The sequence below is a fragment of the Phacochoerus africanus genome, chromosome 16, assembly GCF_016906955.1.
Source record: "Phacochoerus africanus isolate WHEZ1 chromosome 16, ROS_Pafr_v1, whole genome shotgun sequence".
Taxonomy (NCBI): domain Eukaryota; kingdom Metazoa; phylum Chordata; class Mammalia; order Artiodactyla; family Suidae; genus Phacochoerus; species Phacochoerus africanus.
The window spans coordinates 37,285,097-37,297,584 of NC_062559.1; the positions used below are offsets into that span (position 1 = coordinate 37,285,097).

Here is a 12,488-nt window from a genome sequence, read left to right on the forward strand (position 1 = left end):
TTTTAGAATTTTGTGTTTTCCTTTTAGCCATAATCCTGTGAGTAATGTAGCAGCTTGTCTCCTTGACAGGGGACAATGCATATAAAATACATAAAATATGTACTGCCACAAGCACGGTGGAAGAGTGTCTTTTCTCCCCAAAGCCTTCCCATTAGAGATTCTGAAGACTGCTCCCACGACAAACTTTAGTGTGACTCTCGTTCTGCTCCATAGGATGGGTTTTCAAAGCCATCTTACTATTTATATATCATAGACACGCTGTCTGGTTCGCTGACCATGTTACATATTATACAACAGAAGGTTTTGTGACTCAAACTCCATCTAAAGCTTGAGAAGGTTTTTGGAGTTGGCATGTTAATTATAGCACAGATTCACTTTGGTGGTGGATTTAGTAACTCCAGAGTAAACCCAACTTCACAAAATGCCCAGCCTCCTCGGGTAGCCAGGTCGGCCACTGAGAACTGATTGTTGGTTATGAAAATGGATTTCAGGAGAACTGAACTCAGTGGCTGTGGTCAAAGGTAGGTTCAGGAATCATAGGAGCTATCTCCAGGAAGACACTGATCCGGCATGGCCAGGCAGAGGATGACCGGAGTCCAAGATCAAGAGTTATGCCACTCACTGGAGGCTGCATTACGACAGTATGCTTCAGGAACAAATAACCCCCCAAACCTCAATGGCTCAGGATAAGAGTTTATGTCTAACCCCTTACATTGGGTTTTCAAAGAACTGACATGGGTTTTCAAAGAACTGCTCCACGCAGTCACTCAAGGACACAGACTGATGGCTGCTTTTCCATCTCAGAACTGCACCATCTGGTTGGACCATGTGGCCTGATCAGTGCTTGCAGCTGCGGAAGAGATGCTGGTGGGCGTGGACTTTTCACTGCCTTGGCCAAGAAAGAGATATGCCATTTCCTCTCACATTTCATGACCAAAGCTAATCATATGGCCCCACATAACTGCAAAAGTTCCTGGGAAGCCTAGTCTACCACATGCCCCCAAAGAGAGGAAAGGCAGTTATTAGTCCAAATCATATCTACCAAAGAGATGTAGAACCACGACTGTAGAATGATGAAGCAGACTAGGTGGACCTGGAAGCAGGGGTGTCTGCAGAGATTTCTGGAAGAATTCATCACTGCCCCGGTCTTCTCTGGGGTTCAAGGGATTTGGGCAAAATTCTCAGCAACTTTAGGGTACCTGGAAGATGTTAGCTTTTAAAAAGCCTTCCTGTTATATTGTTTTGATATTTTATATAATTTATTTTATTTTTTTTTATTTTGAAGTATAGTTGATTTACAATGTCATGTTAGTTTCAGGTAGACAGAAAAGTGACTCAGTTGTACACACACACAAATATACACACACACACACACACACACACACACACACATTCTTTTTCAGATTCTTTTCCCCTACAGGTAATATTGAGTATAGTTCCCTGTTCTATGTAGTAGGTCCTTGTTGGTTATCTATTTTCTATAAAGTGGTGTGTATATGTTAATCCCAAACTCCTGTAATTTGCCCCTCCCCCCTTTCCCCTTTAGTAACTGTAAGTTTGTTTCCTATGTCAGTAGGTCTGTTTCTGCTTTGTATGTAAATTCATTTGTGTCCATTTTTTTTTCATTCCACATATAAGTAATATCATATGATAATTATCTTTCTCTCTCTGATAATCTCTAGGTCCATCCGTGTTGCTGCAAAAGGTGTTTCATTCTTTTTATGGCTGTATAGTTTTCTTAAATTTTACTAAAAATAGTCCATGTGATCCAACAATCCCACCCTTTGGTATATATCTGGAGAAAATGATAATTTGGAAAGATCCATGCACCCCAGTGTTCATTGCAGCACTGTTTACAATAGCCAAGACACGGAAACAACCTAAATGTCCATCAACAGATGAATGGATTAAGAAGATATGGGGTGTGTGGGGGGGGTATGTGTGTGTGTATGTATATACACACACATATATATACAATTTCTATTCTATGTATTTTATAATTTTATCTTCATCTAAATATCACCCCCACAACTCAATGCCCCCCCAAAATAGGTCGACTTTAATTATGAAATCTCTCACTATCTTCATTATTAGGGGAGCCTAAGGAAGTGATGACACAAAGCTTCTGTGGCTCCTGAGTGAGCCCCTAGATTCACAATCCCTTGTGGGACTGAAAGGTTAGGAATTGGAAAGAGACAGATGACTCTGCAGTTCTTAGAATGAAGGTTCCCAACCATCCTGCTGCCTTCTTTCTCTCAGATGATCTTAACAAAAGGGTTTTTTTTTTTCCTGCCTTTTTTTTTTCAGGGCTACACCTGTGGAGGTTCCCAGGCTAGGGGTTGAATCAGAACTGTAGCTGCCATCCTACACCACAGTCCCAGCAACTCGGGATCCAAGCCGCGTCTGTGATCTACACCACAGCTCACAGCAACACCAGATCCCTTCAACCCACTGAGGGAGGCCAAGGATGGAACCTGTGTTCCCATGGATGCCAGTCAGATTCGTTTTTGCTGAGCCATGATGGGAACCCTTAACAAACATTTCAAAGGCACAAACCTTTCCACGTCTTTTATCTTCCCCTGAGTCCTGAATAAGATGAGAGATAACATCATTCTGTCTAAGTGCATTAGTCTTAGGATTTCCCAGATAAATACCAGCCATCATTTCCCTATCAGAAAGGAATGTTCCCTTTATTTAGTTGAGGTTGGTTTCATTGACTATAAAATAGGAACAATAAAACCTGTTTCACAAAATTGTGAGAATTAACGAGAATAAGAATTTGGAGAGAGAGTGTTCAGGATGGTTTCAATTCAGATCAAGTTTTGTCATAGGGTACTTCCCCCATCATCCAAAACTCAGAAACTAAAGAGGCCTGGATTCGATAGCAAGCGATATGGATCTATAGGAAGCATGTGGCCTTGTTCCTGACACGCAGATGTCTTCCACAGCATCAGTAGCCGTACCACTATTACTATTGTTATTAACTGCTGCTTCTGATACCATCGGTTTTTTTGTTTTGTTTGTTTGTTTGTTTGTTGTCTTTTTGCCTTTCCTAGGGCCATTCCTGCAGCATATGGAGATTCCCAGGCTAGGGGTCGAATCGGAGCTATAGCCGCTGGCCTACACCAGAGCCACAGCAACGTGGGATCTGAGCTGTGTCTGCGACCTACACCACAGCTCACGGCAACGCCGGATCCTTAACTCACTGAGCAAGGGCAGGGATCGAACCCGCCATCTCATGATTCCTAGTCGAATTCATTAACCACTGAGCCACGATGGGAACTCCAATACCATCAGTTTTAACACAACTATGGTGGGGTTTTTTGTTGTTTGGGGTCTTTTTTTTTAGGTGTTTGTTTTAGTGAACCAGATTCTACTTATGAACATAGATTTTCCTCCCCAGGAATACTTTTTACCAGAATATAAGAATATAGCGTAGTGTCTAGTCCTGGACACACTGCCTGACCGCTCTTCTTTTCACCTCTTTTCTCTTCCTGCCGTAGTTTCTGGGAGTGGCAGCCGTGCCAGTGGACCCGTGCTGAGTCTGCTCCTTTACTGACATCTAAGCTTCCACATGATGTAGTTACTTTCATTTTCTCTTGTGAATTGCAGTGCCGGTGGCAGATATCAAAGCTGTGGTGACGGGAAAGGACTGCCCTCATATGAAAGAGAAAGGTGCCCTTAAACAAAACAAGGTATGATTTCTAAATTATTGCCAGTTGTTCTGTTTGCACAATGCAGTGACTGACCGCAGTGGTCCCAGCCCTTCTTTTTAGCTACGTGCGTGTGTGTGTGTGTGTTTGTGTGTGTGTGTGTGTACATGTAGGCACAGTTACATATCTCTTCCTTGGCTCCCCTTTTTCCTGTCTTGATTCCTTTTCTATCTCTTAGTCTTGTTCTTTCCTCTCACTGATCACTTGCCAAATCCCCCTCATCTCATACGTCGTCTCACTTCCTGTCTGTGTCCAGCCATGGGACTCGCCCTCTCACTGTGGCCACAGTCTTCTCTTGAGCCTTCTCCATTCATCTCCTTCCATCCTCTAGGCCTCCCCTAATCTCCTACATATGTTCGTATTCCACCTTCCCTGCTTTGGCACAAATGGTTTCATTTCCTTCTTAGTAAACCCCCCTCCCCCACGCTGGGGACTCAGGGAAGTCTGGGAAAAGGAGAGACCAGACGACTCAAAAGAATCTTGGAAAAGGCCTGATACTCTTCAGATCATGGAGAGTATTGCGAAAAATTTCCCCAAAGGTATATATTGCATAACCACTCTTCACCTTGCAAATTGTTCAGCCTCCCCTATCATGCTGGTCACCATGACAGCCCACATTCCATAACAGAGGGTGTGGGAGGCAGCATTATCTGAAAAGATGAAGGAATTTCCTTTGCCCCCGGTTTGGAGATATTTGCCCTTGGAGGGGCTGTCAGGAAGCCAATTTTTTGTGTTACCTAGTGCACCTATTTCATGAGCAGAATGAATCAGATTGATCCGGATGCTTCAGACATCTCGGCACCAAAAATATCACATAGTAAAGGAGCAATAGGTTGCTCCTTTACTGTCCAGTGTGAGTATCTAAGAGGAGTAAAAACATGATACACATCCTGTGGAGCAATTGGGGTTAAAGTAAATAATCCCTGCTCTGTAATTCAAATGCTTTAAGACAAAGATGAATCTAGGTCTGCGTAGGATGGCCCTATCTATCTATGGTTAAGGAAAAAAACAAAAGTACTACAAAAGTACTGTTTAAGAAGAAAATGGGGCAAGGATAGAGCCGAGGAGACTGATAACAAGATCTCTGCTTCTGAAGTTACATAAGTATAACTCACCTCAAGTCCATATGAATTCCTCCTTGTCAACCTGTCACAGTACTATCATTCAATGCCCTGAGAAATATAACAGCCTGCCTTGGAGTCTGTGGGTCATCTGTCTCATAGCATTTCTCTTCTCCACGTGGGGAAATGAGGATTCCACAGCTCATTAGATTCCAGAAAAGCATCCTTAACTAGAACAGCAGGTCCCCAGCCTTCATGGTCTACCTCCTGTGGGGCTGCCTTCCTTCAGGAGCACCTGATTTCAGAGTACCCTCTTGGGGAGCACTGGCTCTGCTCAGCTCCAGCAGAGGTCCCCATGCTTATAGAACACTTGGAGCTGAGCAGGATATAATGTGGAGGAAATTGGCAGCAACAAGAGTCTGTAACCTAAAGAAGACCAGAATGGGATGTACTTGGCAGTAAACCAACCTGCCAGGACTCAAGGATGCTGAAGAAAGATAGAGAATTATGTACAACAGGTGCGAAGGAACATCTGGTTTCAGCACCAACATGTAAAGAGCTTGGAGTTGTCACTCCTTACAGAAAGAAGAAACTGGAGAGAGTGAAAATCAACAATTTTCTTGGAACTACCAAGAGAACTGAGGTTGCAGGGCAGGCAACCATCCTGGAACCTGGAAATTTAGATACATCCAGGGAATCACAGTGAGATCTGCTCACCTGAGGCAGAATCTACTGGAGCCATGAACTGTCAGTCATTTAGATGGCTGTTCTCGGAGTTCCTGTCGTGGCGCAGTGGGTAACGAATCTGACTAGGAACCATGAGGTTGAGGGTTCGATCCCTGGCCTTGCTCAATGGGTTAAGGATCTGGCATTGCCGTGAGCTCTGGTGTAGGTTGCAGACGCAGCTTGAGTCTGGCATTGCTATAGGCCAGTGGCTACAGCTGCAATTGGACCCCTAGCCTGGGAACCTCTGTATGCCACGGGAGTGGCCCTAGAAAATGCAAAAAAAAAAAAAAGACCAAAAAAAATGTGACAGGTGACTGTTCTATCATTTGCTAATATGTGAGTGAGAGAGTGAGAAACTTTGGGGAGGGGTGGAATATGTGAGCTTTGCTTCCAGTAACCCTAACAGAGTCTGTCAGTGAAGATCTTATAGAGCTCCCCCCTCCCCAACAGCCCACCTCCATCATGGTTCCGGCAGGTGAAAGAGGAGAGTAATCATGGAATATGACAGAGCCTTCTCCATAACAGAGTCCTGGTCTCTGGACCTTTTTCCTAGCTAAGGGAAGGGAATTTCTCCCACTGAATCCCTTTTTAGAATTTCTATCTCAGCCATGGGGTTGGGATGGTGGAAACATAATCAACAGCAGTCAGAGCCTCAAGGAAATCAATAGGAAACTCTGTAGCTATACTGTTGGAAAAGCTATGCTGCTGGTGATATATCTGAAAAGGTGACAGTCACAAGACATAGGACCCCTAAGAGATGACAATTTAATTGAAAAATTGAGTGCTATCCTTCACCTATATCTTACCACTCTAACTAGACTCAAAAGTAATAACACTGGACTAAAGCTGAAAGACCTGCAAGATACAAACTCTCTCTAAGGAGAAGTACTTAGGGAAGCTCAGAGTCAGTAAATGAGACAAAAACAGGGACACAGAAGAATCTGAAGCCCCTAGTCCTTATGAATACAGCAAACATTAAACATATCCCCTTTCCAGATTAACGTAACTCAATTCTCTAAAGATCAGTGTATCTCACTTCTTATCACCTGATACAGAATGTCTGGATTTCAACAAAAAGTTATAAGCATGACTAAAAAACAGCCTGAAGAAACAAAGCAATCATCAGAACCAGACTTCAATATGACACAAATGTTGAAATTATCAGACGGAGAATTTAAAATAACTATGATTCAAAGGGTTATAGGCTCTCATGGAAAAAGTATACAACACGAAAGAATAAATGGGTAATGTAAGCAGAGAGATGGAAGCTCCAGAAATGAATCAAAAGGAAAGGCTAAAATAAAAAGCACTGTAACTGAAGTGATGAGTGCTTTTAATGGGATCATCAGTGGACATAACAAGTGGCTGAGGAAAGCATTAGTGAGCTTGAATTATTGAGTCAGTAGAAACTTCCTAAACTGAAATGCCAAGAGGAAAATAAATGAAAAAAAAAAAAAAAACTCAAACACCAAAGAGCTGAGGAACAGTTGCAACAAGTATAACACACGTGTACTTAAAATACCAAAAGAGGGAGTTCCCGTTGTGGCTCAGCACGTTAAGAATCCTACTAGTGCCCATGAGGGTCCAGGTTCACTCTCTGGCCTCACTCGGTGGATTAAGGATCTAGTGTTGTCACAAGCTTCAGTGTAGGTCACAGATGCGGCTCAGATCTGTCATTGATCTGGAACTTTAATATGCCATAAAAGGTGCTGCCATAAAAATAAAATAACATAAAATAAAATAAAATACCAAAACAAATGGAATGAAATAGAAGAAATATCAAAGCAATAATGGCCAAGAACTTTCCAAAATTAAAGATAGGTATCAAACCACAGATCCAGTAAGCTTATAAAGTGCCAAGCAGAATAAATACCACCCCCCCAAAACATATCGTATTCCAGCTGCAAAAAAACCAAAGACAAAGATAAGATCTTAATCCAAAAGGAAAAAAAGCACCTTACCTATAGAAGAACAAAGGTAAAAATCCAAGTGGATTTTTCATCAGAAACCATGCAAGCAAGAAGAAAGTGAAATATTTAGTGTTAAAAAAAAAAAAAACAAACAACCCACCATCTTAAAATTCCATATCCAGTGAAATTGTCTTTCAAAACCTAAGGAGAAATAAAGACTTTATCAGATAAACAAAAACCAAGGGAGGAGTTCCCATCGTAGCTCGGTGGTTAATGAACCGACTAGAAACCATGAGGTTGCAGGTTCAATACCTGGCCTTTCTCAGTGGGTTAAGGATCCAGCATTGCTGTGAGCTGTGGTGTAGGTTGCAGATGCAGCTCGGATCTGGTGTTGCTGTGGCTGTGGCATAGGCCGGCGGCTACAGCTCCAATTAGGCCCCTAGCCTGGGAACCTCCATAGGCCCTAAAAAAAAAAAAAAAAAAAGAGAGAGAGAACCAGGGAATTCATTGCCAGCAGACCTACTCTGCAAGAAATGTTTAAGGAAGTTCTTCAGCCAGAAGGAAAATTATGCAGGTCAGAAACTTGAATCGACACAAAGAATGGAAAAGCAAGAGCATCAGAGAAGGATTAAGTAGAGGTAAAATAAAAATTTTATTTTTGTTATTAATTCATCTAAAATATAACTCTTTGCTTAAAATAGTAATAGTAAAATGTGTTGGAGTCTAATGGCATATGGATAAGTGAAAAGAATGACAGCAAAGTCAAAAGGGGCAGGAGGGAGGAATTGGGATACTCAAACAGAAGCCAAAACAAAAAAAGGAGAAAAGAAAAAAACAGAGAACAAATGCCAACAAGTGAAAAAGTTACAACATAGCAGATATGATCTAACCATATCAATAGTCTTTTTAAATGTCAGTGGTCTAAGTACACCAATTAAAAGACAGATCATCAGAATAGATAAAAAGCAAGACTATATGTTTTGCACAAGAAGCCCACTTAAATATAAATACTAAGGTAAAAGTAATGAGATGGACAAAGATATCGGAATACATGAGGCAAACTAATAGAACTGAAAGGAGAAATTCACAGATGTATTATTATCCTGGATACTTCAGTACCCCTTTGTCAGTAATTGATAGATCAAGTGGGCAGAAAAATCAATAAGGATTATCGATGACCTGAACAGCACCATCAATCAACTTGATCTAATTAACATTAATAGAAAATCCATGAAACAACAAGAGAATACACATTTTTCTCAAGCTCACAAGAAACATTTACCAAGCTGGACCATATTTGGGACCCTAAGATACATGTTAAATTTCAAAGAATAGGAATCATACAAAGTATGTTCTCAGTTTACAGTGGAATTAAACTAGAAATCAGTAATAGAAAGGAAGCTGGAATATCCTCTCAAATGTTTGAAAATTTAATAACACACTTCTAAATAACCCATGGTTCAAAGAAGAAGTCTAAAGAGAAATTACAAAATGCTTTAACTAAGTAGAATGAAAATATAATTTATCAAAATGAGCAGTGATCCTGCTGTATAGCACTGGGAACTACACCTAGTCATTTATGATGGAGCATGATAATGTGAGAAAAAAGAATGTATACATGTATGTGTGATTGGGTCACCTTGCTGTACAGTAGAAATGGACAGAACACTGTAAACCAGCTATAATGGAAAAAATAAAAATCATTATTAAAAAAATAGAGCAAGCCCAGCCAACCCAAAAATACATACATACATACATACAATTTATTGGAATATAAAAAAAAAATGTGTGGGTCGTGGTGAAGGCAATGCTTAGAGGGAAATTTATAGCATTAAATGCACATATTCGGCAAGAAGAAAGATCTAAAGATCAATGGTTTCCACCTTAGGAAATTAGAGAAAGAAGAGCAAATTAAACCTAAAATCAACAGAAGAAAAGAAATAATAAAAGAAATCAATGGAATTGAAAACAAATGAGAAAAATCAACAAAACCAAAACTTGGTTCTTGGCAAAGATAATAAAGTTGATAAATTTCTAGCCTGACTAACCAGGAAAAAAATGAAAGAAGACACAAGCTACCAATATCTAAACAGGTGTGGAGATGATGCTCTCATTTAAGCATGTGGTATGTGTGGGTAAATTTGACTGTGTTGTATGAGATTTCTCTCCCCTTAGAGGAGACCAACAAAACAGAGTAAATGACATTTCCAACCTTTTTAAAAATTGTAATGACTCCGTCATGGCGCAGTGGTTAACGAATCTGACTAGGAACCATGAGGTTGAGGGTTCGATCCCTGCCCTTGCTCAGTGGGTTGATGATCCGGCATTGCCGTGAGCTGTGGTGTAAGTTGCAGACGCAGCTCGGATCCCGCGTTGCTGTGGCTCTGGCGTAGGCTGGCAGCTACAGCTCCGACTCGACCCCTAGCCTGGGAACCTCCATATGCCTCAGGAGCAGCCCGAGAAATAGCAAAAAGACAAAAAAAAAAAACACAATGTAATGACACAGAAAATGGGACAGGTGGACAGAGGGATGAGATGATGGATGGATGAATGGATGGATGGATAAATGGGACACATTGCTATAAACATATAGATAAGACTCCAAATTGAGGCTACTTTCTGGGATTCACTGACCCAGATGTTCCAGCCACTCCTGGCTCTTCCAGGCTACCTTGAGAGCTGAGAGAGGCAGTAGTATCTCTGGCAGCGGGATTCTTTCACTTATACGCATATAAAAATTATCTTGTAGTGTTAATGGTGTTCATACACCTGGTTCTTCAGGCAAAACATCAAAAGGCGGAAAGGAAACCCACAGTTCTAATAATTTATTTCCTCAACTCACCCACACCCGGCCCTTCTCCAATACTCCAGAGGCTGCTCCTCCCTACTTCTGGGATTTCTGGATAGGAAAGTGGAGACCTGCAGCTTATAAGGAAAGTCAGCCAAAATGTGTCCATAGGAGGTCCATCAGCACACGGCAGTGGGCAGTAACCAAGGCGTGTTCCTGGCTCTTCCACTTTTCCAGCTAGAGAGTAGGCTCTGACATCTTGGGCCACTGGACTCCCCATTAGCTTAATTATTGAACAGGGCAAATTGGGACATGAGCATCCTTAAGGGAGATACTTTGTGAACAGCAAAATGTTGGTAACATAGTACTTCTCACTCATTCGACATCTGACGTGTCCGGCATTGTCTAAGGTCCTGGCAACAGGAAAGGAAAGGAACCGAGCCTTTCTGCTAAGGCAGAGGCATTTGTTTGTAAAGTCAGTCACTCAACATCGGCGTGCCTGAGATAGGAAGTAAGTGACCGCCAGGCAGACAGGGCCCTGGCCTCCTGGAGCTTAGACTCTGACATCTTTAACAGAAGTTGGTGTGACAGGAGAGTTTCTCTGAGGCAAAAAGTGTTAAGCCTTGGAGTTCCCTCTGTGGTACGGTGGGTTAAGAACCTGACTGCAACGGCAAGAGTTGCTGCAGAGGTGCAGGTTCAATCCCCAGCCTGGGAGTGGTGGGTTTAAGGATCCAGTATTGAAGCAGTTGTGGCACAGGTTGCAGCTGTGGCTCGGATTCAGCCCCTGGTTGGGGAACTTCCATATGCCAGGGTGCAAGCATTTAAAGAAAAAAAAAGGAGAGATTAGGACATTTCTGACACTTGAAAAGAATTATCATAGATGAATGGATATTCAACTGGAAGAATTTGACTTTTAAGGATTAAAGCTTCTAAATTCAGACTCAGTAACTTATCAAATAAAGCTGATTTGTTGCTTTAATTTTGAATGTGGACATTCCTGGCACTTATCCCACCGAATTTGGGGCTTATAGTTAAACAGTTACCACGTAATCCCCAGATGGAACTTCTGACCAGATCTCAGTGATATGAATAGGAACGTATTTAATATAAGAAAAGCTTCCTTCTCACCATGTCCAGAGTCCAGCTTTTATTTTTCCTGTATGATTCATGTACCTGAAATAAGATGCAGATGACACTAGAAGCTGATGTTCTAGCATCAGCTTGAAAACCCTGGTCTTAACCAAAAAGTCCTTTTATTCAGATTTACTTCATTATTCATACTCATACTGTTTGAGTATCTTCTTTATACCAGGCTTGTGCCAGGTGCTAGGAATCCAAAGATAAATATGTCCTGCCATCCCTGGTGTTGAGCAGATGTAAGACTTAGGTATCTTGAGCTCCCATCGTGGCTTGGCTTGGAGGAAGCGATTCTGACTAGCATCCGTGAGGACACAGGTTCGATCCCTGGCCCCACTCAGTGGGTCAAGGATCTGGCATTGCTGTGAGCTGTGGCGTAGGTCACAGACAAGGCTTGGATCCGGCGTTGCTGTGGCTGTGGTGTAGGCTGGCGGCTATAGCTCCAATTCGACCCCTAGCCTGGCAACGTCCATATGCCACGAGTGCAACCCTAAAAAGACCACACACATAAAAAAGACTTATGTATCAAATGCCAATACAATCTAACATTGCCTGTGCCCCAATAAATTTAAACACGGGAAGCACCTAGGAGATTTAAGAAGACTCGTGGAGGAAATGACGTCTGAATTGAGTTTTGGAAAGGACTTGACCAGGTGGAGGAGCAAAGGGAAGACTTTCTAGGAGGAGGAAACAGTGTGTGAAAAGGCGCAAGAGCCTTTGACACCAGAAGGAATTTCCTCTTATTGAGAAACATTGAATTCAGAGTATAGGATTGGTGGGGACAGAGAGATGAAAATGGTTTGGAGAACTGTTGGTTGATAATGCTAGGATAGGTGGAGACCAGAACACTATAACCGCTTTAAAAAAGGCAATATCCTCTCTTATCACAAATAAGCGAATGAATGACTGCCTTTCCCTTCTAAAGTAGAAACTCAAACTCATAGTATATATGCAGATGAGCAGCGATCAGGCCATATTTAACACACACACATGCCAAGTTACATCCTGCATCTTTTAGGCAAAATATTTTGCCCTCGAGACGACCTGGTCAGATGGTGGAGAGCCAATACCATTAAAGCAAATGCCAGGCAAGATGGCCAAATGAGGCACATCACCCCAAAACAATAAAGGAATGGCAGCCCATCATTTGACC

At 41.9% G+C, this 12,488-nt stretch overlaps 1 protein-coding gene across 7 annotated transcripts in view; it reads left to right on the forward strand.

The window, feature by feature from the left end:
• ELMO1 (engulfment and cell motility 1) overlaps window positions 1–12,488 on the forward strand; it is a 561,177-nt gene that overhangs the window by 537,751 nt on the left and 10,938 nt on the right. For all 7 annotated transcript variants that reach the window (XM_047763106.1, XM_047763109.1, XM_047763107.1 and 4 more), the window contains one exon: window positions 3,613–3,695. In XM_047763106.1, coding sequence (XP_047619062.1) covers window positions 3,613–3,695 — 83 coding nt within the window. The remainder of the gene's footprint in view (window positions 1–3,612; window positions 3,696–12,488) is intronic.